Source organism: Cebidichthys violaceus, unplaced genomic scaffold (assembly GCF_023349555.1).
Source record: "Cebidichthys violaceus isolate CVI_PGR_0920_01 unplaced genomic scaffold, fCebVio1.0.p SCAF_37, whole genome shotgun sequence".
NCBI classification, from domain to species: Eukaryota; Metazoa; Chordata; class Actinopteri; order Perciformes; family Stichaeidae; genus Cebidichthys; species Cebidichthys violaceus.
The window spans coordinates 1,817,452-1,836,513 of NW_027176561.1; the positions used below are offsets into that span (position 1 = coordinate 1,817,452).

The 19,062-nt window shown below is 43.6% G+C and overlaps 1 protein-coding gene across 1 annotated transcript in view; it reads left to right on the forward strand.

The window, feature by feature from the left end:
* Positions 1 to 17,652, forward strand: part of sema6bb (sema domain, transmembrane domain (TM), and cytoplasmic domain, (semaphorin) 6Bb) — a 122,254-nt gene extending 104,602 nt beyond the window's left edge. Inside the window, exon 17 of the mRNA XM_068725956.1 lies at positions 11,950 to 17,652. Within this exon, the coding sequence (XP_068582057.1) occupies positions 11,950 to 12,857 (908 nt within the window). The 3' untranslated portion in view covers positions 12,858 to 17,652. The remainder of the gene's footprint in view (positions 1 to 11,949) is intronic.
* The last annotated feature ends 1,410 nt before the right edge of the window (positions 17,653 to 19,062 follow it).

The following is a 19,062-nucleotide window of genomic DNA, read 5'->3' on the forward strand; positions in this document are numbered from 1 at the left end:
GCCAGACTTTGCTCTAACTCACACATCTCTCCCACCCCAAGGAGCATCTGAGAGGCTTGAAGCACAGAGCTGATCCCCTCGGCGAATACTGAGGCTCGGCTGATGAAATAAGAGGACCTATGTGCCTTATAACAATTGACGTGTGTGTACTTTGGCATTGCAGAGGGGAAAAAAGGCAGGTGAAATATGGCGTCTACGTGCGGTTTCTCAGTGTAGAGATGGGGAGTTTTTTTAGCAAGCTCTAAGAAGATAAGAATAGCAGCCTCAGCCTTTGGATAGCTCGGCGAGGTGCGAGGACTCCTGAAGGGCTTCTGCTCTTTCATCCAACTTCTTCCCTCCGAGTCCTTCCTCGGCTCCTCACATCTCCTTCTCCACAGCGGGAGCCTCAGAGAGCGCCTTGACAAACGCACACTGACCCCTCAGCGAGCCACGGAGCCTTGACGATAGATGTGTGAGTGTGTGAGTGTGCAGGGTTGCCATCTTTTAACAGGTTGAAGGGTATTTTTTTGGGTGGGGAGGGTTGTACACAAATAGTCTGCAGTCACTCATATTTTTTATTTATTTTTTTCACCAAAAAATGTAATAAATAATAATAATAAACTTTTAAAACCCGAGCAAAAGTTGTTGTTCCGTGCTGCCGTTTACAGTAGACGAGCTCCAATGACCTGACGGCTCAGAAAATGCTTTGGGTAATTAAAATAGAAGAGAATAAAAAGGGAGATGCAATGCAAATGAGCAGCTCATTATGCAACAGAGTCCCTCTGAGTAATAAAAAAAAAAATATGATAACATTTGAATAAACAAAATAAATCCAGATAGATTCTAAGACTTTAAAAAGAGCATATTGACCCTTAACTACAGTATGTAAATCAATTCAGTTGGCTTCATCCAAGGTTGATTTATTGGGGGGGAAAAAAAGCCAAAATACATTGCAATACCCGCACTGTGGTCCTTAAGTTATGTTCTGAAATTACATAGCATTTCAATCACAAATGCACTAGGCTACTTATTAAAGGCCCCTAAAAGCTGAGCTATGGGGTTCCACACAGACACACAAACTTTTGTGCCAAAGTTGAAAAAGTTGAGAGATCTCCGTTATTTTCTGTGCTCAATTGGAGAAACGTGACGACACATGCTTTTATGCACCCATCAGGATTTAGCAACATACGAATCAATATGTGACAGTTATGTTCTAATATTTCCATGTCACTGTCAAATTGAATCAAACCACACCCACAAAGTCCTGCTTCTTTATCAATAATACCTTAGTATGTTTGGGGGTTTTTTCTTCAGAAATGTAACTTTCAGGAAAGTTTTCAGGGACTTTAATGTCTGATATCAGCGCTGCCGTTTTTGGGGGGCAATTAATCAAAAGGCCGTCACCTTGATTAACTGTAATTGTAGAGCACAAATGTTTGATTGCTTGATTGTAAAGATATGAAGTAATCAAAATCCAGTTTCATTTTCAACAAAAACTACCACAATCGACTATAGCAATGATTAAAATTGGACTGGAAGTGTATCATTTTTTAGTCAAAAGAGAAAGTCGAGGAAGACAAGTTTCAAATTTGAGCTATCCATTAGAGCATGAAGCCGCTAAAATTGGCTTCACCTTGACCAATACTTATGTACTTATACTCAATACTTTAAAGTGACGCATGCAGGGCTTAAAATGTAATACATCCCAAAAGCGTGGCTCATTGGCAAGACTAGTATGTGTGCGTGTGTGTACATGATTGGATTGATGTGTTGTCTTATGTAATCCAGATGCCAGCCTCAAAAAGAAGGGAGGTGCGTGTGTGTGTGTGTGTGTGTGTGTGTGTGTGTGTGTGTGTGTGTGTGTGTGTGTGTGTGTGTGTGCGTGTGTGTGCGTGTGTGTGTGTGTGTGTGTGTGTGTGTGTGTGTGTGTGTGTGTGTGTGTGTGTGTGTTAAAAAGCTGGAAAATAACAGATCGGCACATTAAACATTGTGTGAGGGGACCTGTAACCTTTTTAAACACAGCTTCACGCAAACATACACCAGCTGAAGCCACCAGCTCTTCTCACTATGTTTACTAATTGAACACCAGACACTGACATTTAAGGAATTTGGATGAACCTACAACACACACACACACACACACACACACACACACACACACACAGAGATACAGAGAGAGAGCTGATGAAGAATAAGGGCCTCCGGCAGGCCTGTGGCCCTTGCTAGTAGTAGTCGTCCGGTAAAGTGCGAGCAGGACCAGGAGGCGTCGTGTAATGCCTCAACAGAGAGTCCTGCAGCGTGACATTCACAGCACTGTAACGACTCTCCCCTCACAACACCTAGGATTGTTTTTGTGTCTATCATTCAGACAGAAATCGACCACGGTGAGTTCCCCTAACTCTCTGAATCAAACAACACTTTTCCTCCTTTCTGTAACACATCAATAACACTTCTGCGCTTTTTCCACACCCACTTTCTCTCTGTTTCTCGTTGTCACCTCTCTGTCTCAATCTCATTCTTTTTCACCTCATTTATTTATTTTCTCCTTCTGACGCTTCCTCTCTCTCTTTGTCGCTTCTCTCAGCCTCCGTTTCTCCTTCTGTCTTTCTTCTCTCTCTCTCTTTCTCTCTCTCTCTCAGTCTGTCTATCAGCCTCCTTCATATCTCTTTTACGCTCAGGTTTGTTGCAGCTCCTTTGTATTGATCACCTTAAACTCTCCTTAGTGCCGGTCAGCTGACAGCGGCGCTGTGATTCTGAACGATCGTTCAGCACAGGATGTCTCCCGGTGGCGTTTCCACCTGCGAGGCCTTGGCCCGTGTCACGGCGGAGACATTTCATTAAAGGCGACCTGTAAATTAACAGAGCAGGCGAGTGGCTGAGCGAATGGTAGTTTCAATCAGCCGCCCAGATGGCGTGCCGCCCCGACATAAACCCTGATGGTTTAATCATTCTGTTAAACCTCCGTATATTTGTATCAGGAACCGGTCCAACACTTCAGCGCTGGGGGACTTAACATAAAAACAAATTGGCATGTGTTTTCAGCTGGTGGGCGCATACTATAGCACCGTATATAGCTCTGAAGTGATATATGGATGTAGCATGTGAGAAAGATTAAGTTGCAATTGCTTGGTTCATGATTTGGGAACTAGAGATATGAGCCCTCTGGGCAGGTAGTTAGACTAATGCTATGCGGACCGGCTCTCCAATTTATTGCCAGTGACATGTTTGTGAATATTTATTATTGCTCTCCACCGTTTGCTTTTGGCTTTGCACCCAAAATGAAAATATCAATTACCAAGCAAATACACAGCCAAGCCTGTAACCCGTAAGTTTTAGTATATAGAGGAAAATAATAAAAACCGCATCCTACGGAGAAACATGTACGTCCACACACACACACACACACACACACACACACATGCGCACTCATGCGTACAAAACTCTCTGGAAAACAATTTATTTCACCACAGTGTCCGCCACAGCCCAGTTGCTTTGTTTGAATTGGATGCAGCTGAAACTGCTAACAGACTGGCCCTTGTTAAGCTGCCTCTCACTAAAGGTTGACCAGATTGTCTCCTGATTTAATTGAATCCACAAATTCAATGAGGAACATTCCTGACAGCAACACGTGTGCATTGGTTGTGAAAAAAGCGTTTATGGGCAACGGGAGGGAGTCAGACCCCCTCCCTCTGATGATTTTAACATGCAGTGCCCCCCCCCCCCCTCCCCCCTCTAGGCTTACATTCATTCACCCCAAGCAGATATTTTTCTGTGAGCATGAAAAGGGAGACAGAAACCAAGATGAGGGAAGAGGGCGCGAGTTAAAAATGAAGATACACTGCAGAGCTTAGAGGTGGAGGAGAGGAATGTATAGGCAGCAAGAGAGTCGTGCAGGTATGTAATTATGCAGTCATCATCACAATCCCTGACTCTGAGCCAGCCAAAAACCTGATCTGCCCTCTCTAATAGACCCAGCTGAAGACCTGGATCTATTAAGAACAGGTTTTGTGGTGGAGATTTTATGGAATTTTAATTGCAAACACATGGCCGTTGCGCATAAATGTTTTAACGTATTGATCGGTCGGGCACGTCCGACTAGCCCTCAGGAGCTGAGGTTGTTGTTCTTCTTTAACCAGGGAGTCGTGCACAACTCTCCGGCAGCAGCCATGCTCTGAAAACGCTGTCGGGGAGGGACTGTAAATGGCTTTACAATCATCCCGAGAGTAAACACAGTTTACGAGCAGCGAGGTTTAGTCCGAGTAAGGAGCTCTGCAGAGTTCCTGCTTCTTTTCAAAGAGCTTTAATTCCTTCTCAGCTTGTTTCCGTCCTCGCGCAAACGTCGGCGTTAGCCTTGCAGCTCGCAACGTGAGGCGCACTATGTGTGGAAGAGTGAGAGATGCAATAGTGGAAATAGAGAGTGGAATAGACAGCGTATGTGCTGAAAGAGAAGTGATGGGGATGGTGGGGGGGGAGGGGGGGAAGCAGCAAGACTGCAGGAAGGAGGAAGACGTGCTAATAACAAGAAACAAAACAGTGCCTGCAGTCTTTTAATGGAAGAAAAGGAGAGGAGGATAATGAGCAAAATCACTGAGCCATGGGTGCAGGCAGCGCACGCAGTCACTTATTAACACACACACACACACATATTCATACATCTATACGCGCCTATTCACACCACGCCGCACGTGCTTTGCCACGTGCATCCCTGCCGTCACTGCGTGCATAAACACATTAACATGCAAAGAAATGGTGGATTCTGGAGATGAAAGGCCCTCAGATCAGTGGCGGTACGCTGACAGAGTCGTAACCTATCAAGCTCAGAAGTGTGCGCTCGTGGCATCGACAGGTCCACCGGGATGCTGTGAAGTCTCTTTGTTCTGTTTTGATGTGCTGCGTTTCTAATACATGTATTCGAGCTCTCAAACTGCATAAAAGTTCCCTTGCCTGGCTTTTGATGAAGGAACTTATTGAACTGTAGGAAGCCTCAAATAGTTCCAAAATGAATTTGTTAACATCTAAACTAGCTGAAACCTGCAGGCAGTAATCAAAAACCGGTGTAGGAGGTGAGCAGATGAAACAGGCGTCGTTTTTTATAGAATTATTTTTAAATTTATTACAACATGGTTTTGGTCATCACGATCAGTAATAATACATGTTGGGTTATGCTATAAATAAAACTAGTTTGTGCAACATGTTGTCAAACCACGTCGGAGATCAACAGTGTTCTGAACGGTAACACTCAAAAGAATCTAAAGCCACTCGTCATAGAGAGAGAATAGAATAGCATTAATGGGGATTTACTCTCCTAGAAGAAAAGTGACAGAAATAGTTGTGTAAAGAATCAAAAAAGAGGGAAGTTGAAATCCTGTTTGTTTTCTCACATCCACACAGTTCAGTTTTGGAAAGTGCAAGAGCATGTGCAAAAGAAGGACATGGTCTGACTTTATTTTTTAATGTTTCACAGAGCAGCTTTAATTGTTAATTGCGGAGCTCTGAGAGAACAACAACCTTCTCTATGAAGAAATCCAACAAGATAAGGAACACGAGGAGTCAGACAAGCGTCCACGCTTTAACCCCGGGTTGGACAAACTTTTTTGGAAGAAAAAACAGAAAGGCATTTATTTATTTTATTTATGACCTACATCTTAGGTGCAATGACTTTAAGTTTTACCTCAAAAAATAAAGTGGTTTAGATCATTGGTTCCCAAACTTTTGTTTTGCATATTATTATGAGTTGTGAACTGTTGAACCAAAGAGTCCCTTGCCCTTCACATTGTTTAATTTGTTAGATTCCTAAAGGCATGGGGAGGCCAAACTCTCAAATAGTTCACAAGAAGAAAAATAGAGAAATTTTGTTTTTTAGAAATATGTTTTTCCTCTTTGCATTTTAAATATGGTCCCTCAGAGGTTCTCCGGCTTGAACGTCGGCTCCTCTGATCGTTTGAACGCTCGTGTTTCTTGCCAGACTTCATTGTAATGATGCTACAGTGTTCCCAGATTTCAGCAATTACTTTGACGAGTACAGTGCAGTATCATACTCGATTGCCAAAACTATGAAAATTAGACCCAAGTCATAATAAACTGTGATCATCCGTTTGATGCGCTCTTCTAATCAGATTCTGGGTTAAAAATCCTCCCCCCTCCCTCCCCTGCGTCTGACTCTCGGTCTTTATCTCACACACACACATGTTCACAAGGCCATTGTCGAAAGCGCCAGCAAATTGTGAGCAAGGGCCGAGCAGATTCACAGAGTCCTCTGCCAGTGCTCTAATCAAGGGAAGTGTTTAACAACTGACATTGAGCTAGCAGGGCTTTTCATTAATTTCCCTTACTCACCGGCAGAACGGAGGGATAAATGAGAGCGGAAGACATGAGGGAAAATTTTTAAAAATCACCCAGATTATCATGAGCACAGCTGTCACATTCGCCGTATAACGGAAACTTCACTTCGTCGCGCAGATGTTCAATTTGATCGTGCGGGAACGTCCTTGATTTGGAAGTGTGCGAGTGAAAGTTTCTTTACTTCTCGTCCGGATTTTTAAGCCATTACTCCCATGGTGCCGCCACCCCTGCTGATCAAAGGAGTGGTGGGTAAGAGAGAGAGATAGGAGGGGATTAACAGCAAACAGGAGGATTGGCGGGAGGGAAGGACGTTACGGGGTGTGAAGGAACAGATGACTGCGGGGCAGAGACAAAGGAAATCGAATAACAGACTTCTTAACTATGTGCAAGCGCCTTTGTAGTTTGAATTTGACAAGTAACTGCTGAAAATGTACAGTTTATTGAATATTGTACACAAATATTCTATCAGAGCTCTTTTCTCTCTCCTCTTCACCTCTTTAATCCTCACCAATGCCCTTTACTCCTCTCTACTCTTTTCTTCAGGCGTGTCCTCCTCTCATCTTCTCAACTTTATGTTTTAATTCCATCTCTGTTGTCACATGTTCTTTTCTCTCCTCACTGCTCCTCCCTTTTCAACAACCCATAAAAGATCCCTCTACTCGTCTCTCATATCCTCTCCTCCCTTCCCTCCTCTCCTCTCCTCTCCCTTCCCAACCATCTCCTCTTCTTCAGCTGTGTCTTCCTCTCATTTTCTCAACTCTTTTGTTTCAACTCTCCTCTTTTGTCTCATGTCCTTTTTTCTCCTCACTTCTCCTCCCTTTTCCACAGCCCATATTAAATCCCTTGCCCCTCCTTTCCTTCTCTCTCCTCTCTTTCCTCTCCTCTTCTCCTGTCCTCCTCTCTGCACCTCTCTCCTCTCCTCCTCTCTCCTCTCATTGTTACGCTGTAATTGGAGCTGGAAGCCTCAAGACAAGCAGCTCAGTGTGCGTCAGGCTGACAGGCAGGCCCGTTGGCTTCTATTAAGCTTTAATAAGTGAGCAGGATTGGAAGAGGAGAAGAGGAGAGATGGAGTTGAAGGGAGGGGAGAGTGCGCACGCTGTTGCTTCTACTGTCACCTCTCGATAGAATGAATGGAAACCTGCCTGCTGTCACACACACACACACACACACACACACACACACACACACACACACACACACACACACACACAAACACACTCTACCACATCCTTTCCTTTCCATCAGCTCTTTCATCTTATTGCCGCTTGCTACAGATTTCCCTCTGCATTTTGTGCATCCAAGAAAGACAGACGGAAATAAAAGAAATTCACAACAAACAAAAAAAAATCGACATTATCTGAATGTCCGAGTCAAAGAGAAAGAGAGTCGAGGAAGCATATTGAGTGTGAGAAGGCCAGCCTGTCTCTGTTCTACAGCTACACACACAGAACGTCACACCAACACACACACACTTGTCAAGTCCTCTCCTCCTGCATGAGGATGACAGCAGTATTATTGCAGCGTGCAGAATTTAATCTGAAGTGCCACACAGCAACCCCGGACCACAGTTGAGGTAAATGTTAGAGAAATATCTACAAGCTCTGCAGCTGAGTACAGCAAGAACAATTCCAGATGTGGTGTGTGTGTGTGTGTGTGTGTGTGTGTGTGTGTGTGTGTGTGTGCGTGTGTGTATGTGTGTGTGTGTGTGTGTGGACACTGTAGCCTTCTGGAATGTTGGTAACCTCCAAAATGCCTTTCTTTGCATCTGCTGCTCTCACAAACACCCTCTTCACTGAGGAGACTGGAGATAATGTAATTGAAACTAGCAGTCTTTCCAAATTGAATATTGGCCGAAACATGAAAATAAATACGGCAAGGATCTGGGTTTTGTTAGGCTGCTGCATGTAACAAAGATGCCAACAATGTGTTTGAAGCGAAAAGAACTTTCAATGAACAAACGACTCAATATAAACTTAGAAGTACACAAGTGCTTCAATGAAAACGCAAAGACTGATGTAACTGCGAGCTGTGTGACAGCATGAGCGAACGGAGTGAAGAAAAACACGTCGTGAGATCTGAATTATGAGCTGACATCCGTGTTCAGGGCAATTTTGAGATATTGAGCAATCAAGTTTTTACATCCCGTTGAGCTAAGCTAACCTCCTTAATAAATCTTAATGCTCAGTTAAATAAACACACACACACACACACACACACACACACAAGGACCTACTACAGGAAAGAAGGTTTGTACTTTCTATTAAACTGATGTCTATAATGTATTGTTAACATACTTGTAATACTTTCACTTTACTCACTGCAAACAATGACTTCTTGGAGTAACTTATAATCTCATTATAATTCATTATTACAGTAACTATAATGCATTATAAACTATTATAATGTATTACAACTATGGGAATTATTATACACTATGATCTTTGCAAAAAATTCAGTGACAGACCAACAATTATTAAATATTATGATACTTGACATAAGTCATCATAAAATGCCTTATAATGTGTTATTTATTAAATCATATCGTTCTAAAGCATTATGAATATGTATGAGAGCTTATGACTATAATTACACAGTACTATAAGCAGATTATAACGCTTTATAAGTATGTTTATTATAGACATTAATCGCCATAAAAAGTATTGATGAAAGAATTCCTCTGAAGAATCCCAAAATTAATATTCAGAGGCAGTGATGAATTAATGGGAGAGGAAAAGCAAAGAAATGAAATGAGGGAAGAAGACGTGCTATCACGAAAACAAACAAAAATTAAAACAAATATGCTTTAAGAGCGAACACAATCCCGCTGATGAAATGTGATCTCCGGTTATTCAGGAGGATTTGTCTGACTGTGAACTGAACTGAACTGTGCGTGTCACGTAATTATCAGGCTGGAACTAAGGCCTGTGTCCACGTGTATCACTGAGCGTATTGGATCAGTGATAAAGGACTAATTAGTGCTGAAAAGGACATTGATTGACCAACAAGGCCAATTGATTAATGTCAGGTCTGAGTCGATGGAAACTGCAAACCTGTTGAGAGTATGGAGTGGCATCGGAAGTGTCTCTTCTAAGCTTTAAGGTTAAGTTGCAAGTGACAGGCGATGGATGACTGATTTAGTAAAATTCTGGTTATTGGTTGTCTGGACTCTTTAGAGTGCAATGTTGCTTTAAGGCCACTGCTGCGGAGCTATACAGTCTCCCTTATACTAGTTATTTTTTGTATCTATACAGTAGTTTACCTTTAGGTGTGGTTTAAGCTTCTGTTTAAGCTTCTGTTACAAAATGATATTTTTTTTGCCATGCTAGCAACATATCTTTTTGGTCCACACTGAAGTATCACAACAACAGATTGCCATTAAACAGAAATTCATGGTCCATACATGAGGACACATACGGAGTTTGATGATCCAGCGTCACCATGAGGTTGACGTCTGTGATTTTTAGTAAAATGTCTCGACGACTATTGATTCAGAATGATTTGTAAAAACGTTGGTGATCCGTTTCTATTCAGCACCATCATCAGGTCACAATATTAATTTATCCAATACTTTGGTTTGTGACCAAATATCTGCAAAACTAATGACATCCCCCGTTAGCCTCAGCTGTACTTTCTGTGTGATGCTAATATTAGCATGCTAACAGGCTAAATGTTGCTACCTGCAACCTGAATCACCATTGTGAGCATGTTAGCATGCTGACTTTAGCATTTAGCACAGCTTTGCTGAAGTGCGGGCTCATAGTAGACTGTTAGTGTTGTTACCACACTAGTGGGTTTTTTCTAGTGTCTTTGAAACAATCACGACCACCAAGAGAAATAAATGTGCTCGTTTTTCATTGAGATTGTTTCTGCGGAAGCACAGTTGTCAGCATCTGGAAAATGTGACTTTTCGAAATGTATTTATTGATCTATTGGTTGTGGTCAACGAACAAGAAACCAGCTTTGAGCTCTAAGCGGTTGGGACGAGCTTAATCGGACGTACACGAACCTCCAGAAATGATGTGAAACTTGAAAGATTACTTTGTGATAAAAGACATTAAAAAGACATTTTAATGTCTTTTAATGTAAGACATTTTTTTTTACAGATTTAAAAATTTTACATTTTTGGAAAACTGCTCCTTTTAATGTGTACAAGAGCACCTTGGGCACAGCACAGCAGTTCAGCGGTCTCGCACAGGGTTTTATGCCATTCCCCAGGCTTAATGTCAATGTGTAGAGTAACAGTTTATTACACCAAGCCACAGGCCACATTAATTAACCACCAGGCTGCCTCATGTTAGCGTATTTGCACCACAACCAGCTCCATTTGTTCCCATTAAAAATGAATTTGTCAGACAATGAAAGTATGTTTGTTTAAAAAGACGCTGCTGTTCTCTGTATGTTTATTCTGTCTTCCGTTCCCCTTCCCGGTGCTGTGTGGAAGTGAGTAAGTGGCTCCCGATGTCTATTAATGACATCCATTTATTTTCTGTGAGAAAGGATTTATTTCACTGTCCTTGTGCAGGCAGTCCTCCCTCTGCTGCTATCTGTGCTGTAATTTAACAACTATTACTATGTTTGTCTAAGGCCGCAAATGTTCAAGTTTGCTTTAGGCAACTTCTCTCTCTCTCTCTCTCTCTCTCTCTCTCTCTTTCTCTCTCTCTCTTTCTCTCTCTCTTTCTCTTTCTCTCTCTTTCTCTCTCTCTCTCTCTCTCTCTCTCTCTCTCTCTCTCTCTTTTTCTCTCTCTGTAACACCCTCCCCTTTTCTTCATCTGTTTTTTCTCCAATCTGCTTCCCAATTCAATTCCCAATTCCATTGTATTCGTTGGTGTTGGTCTCGGGAGCTCACGCTGCAAAGAACAACTTTTCTTCTGGCATTTTCCTAATTGATCCATGGCAGCCCGCGCCGTGGTCTAGCTGTACTCATATCTTCAATAATTCATAAACAGTTCTCTCGGAGCTAGTTCATCATGTTTTTATATAAAAGAAATACAGAAAATTCATGGTGTTGTCTGCGGATATTTTACCCTTTTTCTAAAAACACAACGCCTTAGGTTCATCTTTCGACAGCCTTTGGCATATAGATGCATCACAAGGGAGAAGTATCAGTGAAAGATAGCAATTTCTACTGCCTTTACTGTGTTTGGAGAAAAAAACGAGAAGTATCCAGCTTGTGAGGCATTTTATATAAGCTTAATAGATCATTATATGTACTGTTTTTAATGAAGATACTTATAAGTCACAAGTAGTGTATACAACAGAAACATCTAGGGAAGTATAACTGGTATACATAATATGAAACCTTGGAATTATTACTCACCATTAATGCCAGACTTGGCATCTCTCCTTGTAAAGCTAATGTTGTGTAACATGTTAGGGTTAAGAGCTATTCTCAATCAGGAAGACAGTTATTACAGCTATTAAAGTCACCATCCACTTTATGTAATCAAGGCAATTATACCTTAGCTGGAAGGCATACGATCATTCCCACCCACAGAGGGAGAGAGAGGAAATAGGCCATTTTGTCTCGCCGTTTGTTAACTCCCACATGTTTAATACAGGAAATATTGATGCTATTTCCACCAGTTGACTGATGGACTTCCTTTTGTGATTGTATTTCTCTCTGTGTAGGATTGCTGCTCCAAGAGAGTTTCATCGAGGAGCCTGATGGCCTGGTGTCTGTAAACCTGCTGGTGGTGTCTGCTGTTTCAGCCTTCGCAACAGGAGCCATCCTCTCCGGCCTCACTGTCTGCTGGATCATGAGTCACCGCCACCGGCACTCTCGAGGCTCCGGAGCCGGCGGTACCCGCCGCAAAAGCGACAAAGAGCAGAGCATGCTGGGGCAGGGCCGCAGCGGATCAGTAATGAGCGTAACAAGAACCAGCGGCGGCGAGAGGCGTCGCTCACAGGCGGACAACCCCTTCGTCACGCCCAACGGCTGGCCCAAAGGAGAGATGGACCCGGGCCTGCTGCCCACCCCGGAGCAGACCCCGCTGCAGCAGAAACGGTCCATGCGTCTCCCGGACACTGACTGGGACCAGAGTCAGACCTTCCTCACCGCTGTGGGGACTCCCTGCCCCAACAACTCTGTCATCTACCTGAGCTCCAAGTTCCTGCATGGAGGTGGAGGGGGTGGAGGGATGGTCCGGATAGAGGACCCGGGGGAGGTCGTGCTGCCCCCGCACACAGAGCGCCAGCGCTACCTGATCCTAGCCACCCAGAGAGGGGAGCACGGTGGCGGTCGGCCCAGCGGCACCCTGAGGAACTCAGCGGGCGATTACATCTACCCCGCCACGCCGCAGGACTCCCCCGACCGACGGAGGGTGGTGTCCGCTCCCACGCCCCACATGGACTATGGGGAGCCTCGCTGGAGTCACGAGGCGCTCAACTACAACAGCAACAATGGAGCGCCCTATCACTCCCAGCGCCCGGGCCTCATCAGGCCAGATATGCACGGGCCTCGAGGGCTGGGAGAACTGGCTGACTTCAGCCATCTTCTAGGGAAGAACATGGGAGAGCGCACCCCCAGTGGCCAGTGAGGCAAAGTACGTGAGCCCTGGCACCAAGCTCTCTCTGAACACCCATTCCCTCCAACAGCAGACTGGAATAAATCAACCCCTCAGACTCACTGTCCCGGTCCAACCTTACCCTGTCTGTCCTCTCTCACTGTCATTCAATGTTCTGACGTCATTCAGCTGACTGAAGAGAGAGACAAAGAGACAGTTGAAAAAGAGGAGCAAACTCTCCTCACGTCTCCGCTCCTCTGCTCTTAATCTGAGGTGCACCCCTCTGCTCTGTAAGTGGTACAACCCGCAGAGCTTGACTTTGGCACCGCAGGACAAACAGTAACGTAAAGAGAGGGGTGCAAAGGAAAGGGGATCTTCTCAAAGGACAGTGTGGAGATTTAAAAAAAAAAAAAAAGACAATTTCCCCTTGCAGCGCCAAATGTGAAAGGTCTCCCTCCACCATTTTGTTCACCGTTTTGACACCATGGATCTTCTTTGAGTGTGAAATTTTGTTTCGGCTTTTTTTTTTTTTTTGTGCCAGTGGCATCCAGCAGACAACAATGTGCTTTACTTTGGATTTCAGATGAGACTAAAACTGTTGTAGCCGTGCCAGAGGGCAGTGACTCTCAACGAATCATGCAGTGTGTGTATGTGAGATTGTGTGTGTGTGTGTGTGTGTGTGTGTGTGTGTGTGTGTGTGTGTGTGTGTGTGTGAATGTGAGTGGTCACGACAACCCCAACCAGTGTCCTGTCTTAACTGTGAAGTATAACTATATAATGACATTTCTGTACGGAGGAGGTTGACGTTAACATTATTTTCCCTTTTTTATAAACAATCGCAGAGAGACAAATGGATTTTATTATATGTCTCAGTGTGTTTACCAATCAGAGGTGTGAGTGGTTGGCCAGTGGCTGGTGAAGGGGTGAGACATTATTTTGTGATTCCCAGTACCTCAGAGACGGCGCTGGACAGAGCCATCACGAAGTGAAAGAAAGCAATAATGAGACATATAAGGACGGAGAAAAAGCCAATTTAATTTGATGTTTTATGATGTAATATGTTTTTCTCAACAAAGCAAAGTGAAGTTTAGAGATGACAGGAGGAGACGGGCGCTGGGAAAAGGAACAATATCTCACCTCCATGCTTCCCTCCCTAGCTGACTCTCAGTATGCACGGGTCTGCCTGGCCTGACCTGAGGCCCCCTTGGGCTCTGCAGTCCATTTGAAGGAGGGAATGTGAGCTGTGGCTGTCTGGCTGTCTGACTGGGGCTGTGAGGCCGTGAGGCCCGGCCGCTTGGGAGCTCCATTCAGCCTCTTCTGCCCGACACTGAGCCTCTTTGTGCCCCAGAAGCAGGAGGAGACTGCGGCAACAAATAGCCGTTAAGAGTCAGGGACCTAGCCCAGCGCCGCAGCCTCGCAGAATATCAATGAGGAGGACAGCAGCTCCATCCGTCATGTGAGATGTACCAACCAGGACCAGGGCATCTCTTGTGCTTCTCCCACTCTGGTGGTTCACTGGTTTGCCAGGACAAGGGAGGAAGGCAGAGGGCTGAAACTAGGGGCTGAGGCCAGAGCTGGGGCACCGCTCGCTGTCACAATGGTCATCCCTTGTGGCTTTATCCCTTTCAGTGTGTTTCACAACAAAAGCGGGATAAAGAAAACAGATGGGCATGGGTGTACTTGGGTGTGGAGTTACTCTTTCAGTCCGTTGTCTGATCTTTTGATATTTTCTGTTGGGGTTTTTTTGTCTGTTCCCATCCGTTCATGATTCAAATGTAGATCCAGAGATAGCTTTAGTTCATCTGGGTCATGGTGTGTTAGAGGTGGCGTTTTTTGTGTCTGTCAGCTTGTGCGTGTGTGTGTGTGTGTGTGTGTGTGTGTGTGTGTGTGTGTGTGTGTGTGTGTGTGTGAGAGTCTCTTTGGGTTTGTGTCCATGAATGCATTACTCATATTGAGTGCAAAAAAGTGCTTTGATCAGTTGTGCTTTCGTTCTCACCCTTCCTCTTTTATTTCACCCTTGTTTCTTTCTCTATTGAGCCATTAATGTTTTGCAGTGACCCTTTGCTTGACATTCTCAAATTCGGGTTAAAAGTGTCGGAGACCGGCGTGGGAGTGTTTGCTGTACGATATGTTTGACCCATTATAAAGTACACAAAGAAGTATGGCTAAAATGGAACAGTGCACACACAAGAAAATATCAGAATGTACAAATAGAAGTGAACGGTATTACTTGACATTTTGTTGATACCCTTGAGTTTTTGTGACTGTAATTAACAAATATGATTAAGACTTACACATTTTTCCACAAATCTCACAAATATTTTTCCATTTAAAGCAGCACTATGGAGCTTTATAGCATCTTTTAGCTCATTGTTTTTGTTTTCAGTTGCCTAATTTTTTATCACTCCTCTCATCAGTATTGTTTTCAGCCTCAGCTAGCAGCTGTTTTTAGCAATAATGCACAAAAGATTAACAATACACTACCCAACAACAAACAGCAGAGCATTTAACAGCTAAAGAGACAAATATGTTCCTCAATAGTTGGTGGAGACCAAAATCAAGCTAAAAATCCAGCTCAGTCAATCAAGTTGTACCTTTCAAACAAATCAAAGTGCTTTACAAATGATTGATAAGATCAAAACAAGACAAAAATGAATAGAAGATGAAGAGACTAATGCACTACAAATAAATAAATAAATACAAATACAAGAGTGAATGAATGAATCTTGGTAAAAACAGTATAATGTTAATAAAGTCAAATTAGGCGAAATAAGATAGTCAAACACATAAGACACTGTATAGAATCTGAGTTAATAAACCATAAACCATAGAGTTATCAAACACTACATAAGAGCCAGACTAAATAGATGGGTTTTTAGTTTCTGTTTAAAAATATCAATATTTTCAGCAATTCTCAGATCTTCTAGAAGGCTGAAAAACAGAGTTTAAGAGATTGAATATTGAACTTATGTCAGCGTTGTCTTTAGAGCTTGTTTCTGCTGCTAGCAAGTGGCCAAAATATCAGTTGATGATTGTTTGATACATATGGCTTAATACTGAGGCTGGGTATTGTTTGAAATGTTTCAATACTAAGGTCAATACAATAGCAGACACTTTTGTCGATACTAAATTTGGCGAAATATAAACATGTTTTACAACAATTTTTATTGTAAATCTATTTTCCATTTGACAGCAGAAGCTAAAGTGACACAAAGCGGTCGCTCGAGAAACTGGAAAATTTTTGTAAATTTGTCAAAATTTTAATTTGAATCAAGGACTGTTCGATCACGAAAAAAGTAAACAAGATTGTAAATCAGACCAAATACCAGCTGACAGTTTTCACGACTCAGCGCCACGGACACATTTTACTCAAACAGCAGTGACGTTCTGCACCCAGCCCTACATTTTTGTAAAAACAAATACACAGCCGGAGCTGGAGGTACTGCATGAGACAAGCCAGTGAAAGAGATTTATGAAAGCAAGGACAGAGGAGGAGGTCAGGCGGGCGAACATGATGTTACTGCATTACCGCCTCAGCACATTAGTACAGTGTATTCTTTACACATTCCACCCTGAAACGGGTCATTAGTACTGAGGATACGGAGCCCGGGCCCTCATCTCTGACTCTCTTTATCTCCCTCCGTCTCCATCTCTGCTGTGACCTGAGTGCTGCGTGTCTGTGAGCGTGTGTGTGTGTGTGTGTGTGTGTGTGTGTGTGTGTGTGTGAATGAGGCCTCTCTGTCTCGGCCGGCTTGCCCAGCCAGCCGTGTCCTCGCTCTGCATCTCCTCCGGTGTTTCACTAAACATGCTTGATTAGGCAAAGTACATTCCCGAACCCTCTAATGGCCTGATGAGCCCTTGAGAAGATTACTACAGACACATCAGCCCTGAGAGGGAGGTGCACGTTTGACCAGCTCTTTACCCGTTTTACTAACCACCAGCCTCGCGCACTCGCAGGCGCACGGACAAATACTGTCGTCCCTCTAACCAAATCCGGGATGCAATTGAATTAAGATCAGAAACAGAGCTCAGGCTTGAAATAGGCCGACACTGACGGGTTCTAGGAAAGGTACTGTACATGATATTATCGTACACTGACTGGATAATTTGATTACATTTGTTCAACATTACAGGGCAGCTAAGGAATTCAGGTGTAGCCTTGTGGAAGTCAGTCTGTTTATTAAAGCCATCATCCTCCATCTTCTTTACATACTTCATGTCATTCCCATTCCGCCTCTTTAAACAGCTGCACTTTGTCTCCTTCTTTCAAAGCTCCTTTTTTATTAGCAGACTTTATTAGCGTCTTTCTACACACACACACACACACACACACAGAGACCTAATATATCTACCCAATTTATGTCCATGCTGCGCCTTCATCCTGTTTGTCACTATTAAAGGTTAGCTTGTTACTATAATGAGTCGGTGACAGAAACAGAAATCAAAGTAATTCACAAAATCCGGCTTTATTTCACATCAAATCCTTAATGTGTTAAAAAAAAAATTAGACATTTTCAAACCCTCTCATGCAGTAAATTGCTTTCCTTTCCTTAGAAATATTTTTTTTTTGGGAGTTCTTCTTTTTTTGTTGACACATATTGCTTCCAGTCCTACACACAGACACACACACACACACACACACGTTCTCCCTCTTTATCTTGACACTGCACATATCCACACACACACACACACACACACACACATGAAATTCCCACCCAGCCCTCATGACCCAGTCTGTCTGTGTTCTTATTTATCAGGTTGTGTCTGTGTGCTTGTTAAAGTGACCATGCCTTTGTGTGTTGGGGTTGTTTGTGCCCTCTGGCCCAGTGATGCGCAACCCCCACCCCCCCCCCCCCCCCCCACCCCCCCCCCACCCCCCCTCCCCCAGCCAATAACTGCCATCTTACCCTACAGCGCTCCACTGTGCTGTACATGCTCTCTGCCCCCCAAAAAGAAGTCCAGAAATGGAGGCTAACTTTTACTAAATCCACCATCGCACTTGAGAGTAGTGACATGAAACTGCTCCCTTCCGAGCCAACGTGCGAGAGGGAGAGAAAAAAAAGCACAAAAACAAGGCGTAAAACAAAATCCACATTCGCATTTTGGTAAAATTGTAGATGTATTTAGTCAGCACAGATCCTTTCTGTCATGTTTGTTTTTTCTATAGTTTGTTTCTGTGGTAGATATTTGGTTTGAAATGATATGGAATATTATTGTATATGATTTCAATTTCTCTGGTGTGCCGGATTTGATGACGACAATGAAGATGAACCCGAAGACTATCATGATTATTATCGTATTGACAGTGACAATGAAGCAGTACTGTGAGCAGCACTGAGGTGTTGTGTTTCCTCTTCGGATGCTGAATCTGAAAGGAAATGGAAGAGGAAGAGGAGGAGTGAATGAACTCATACAGACTTAAGTTCTCCTGCGAAGCGGATTCTCCTGCTACTGTGAAGGACCCCGTCGTCCCGTGGCCCCCCACCAGAGGCTGCCTCCCCCCCCCCCCCCCCCCCCCCCCCGTTGCCCCCAGGGCCCTCGGGGGCACGGCGTCATCCGATGACAACACATGTCCCTACTACGTGTACATAACCTTGATGCTTACATGTAATTTAAGTGCAGTAGCTGCATGACGACACAGCCTCTGTGTGTGTACAGAAGTAGCGACGTGTGAATTTGTACAGTACATGCAAGTGTGTGTGTGTGTGTGTGTGTGTGTGTGTGTGTGTGTGTGTGTGTGTGTGTGCTTGTGTCTGCGAAGAAATCTGTCTGTCGTCACGCAAAAACGAAAAACATGCATGCACCCTCCGACAACTGCCTAGTACACACATCCCCTCTACACACACGCTACACACACACACACACACACACACGCCAACACACTCCAGCAGTTGTTCACCATTCTCCACATTGTCCCGAGCTCTGCCTGTCACTCCGCATGGAGACTTTGCTCTATGTCAACTTTCTTATTCTAATAAACCACTCAGACATTGATCTCGAAGGTGTCGTCATTGACTGCTGCGTGTTTGATATCCTCAATTGATTCGTTACATTTATAATAACATTAAATAACCTGTAGCGCAGTGATTATTGCAACATGAAATACGTTGTTTTCAAATAAGACTCTGGTCTGTTACCTATTATGTGATTGAGTTTCACAGTAGTGGAATAAGTGTTCAGATTGTTTATTTAAGTAGCAATACAACATTGTGAAAATACTAAAGTAAAACTCCTGCAT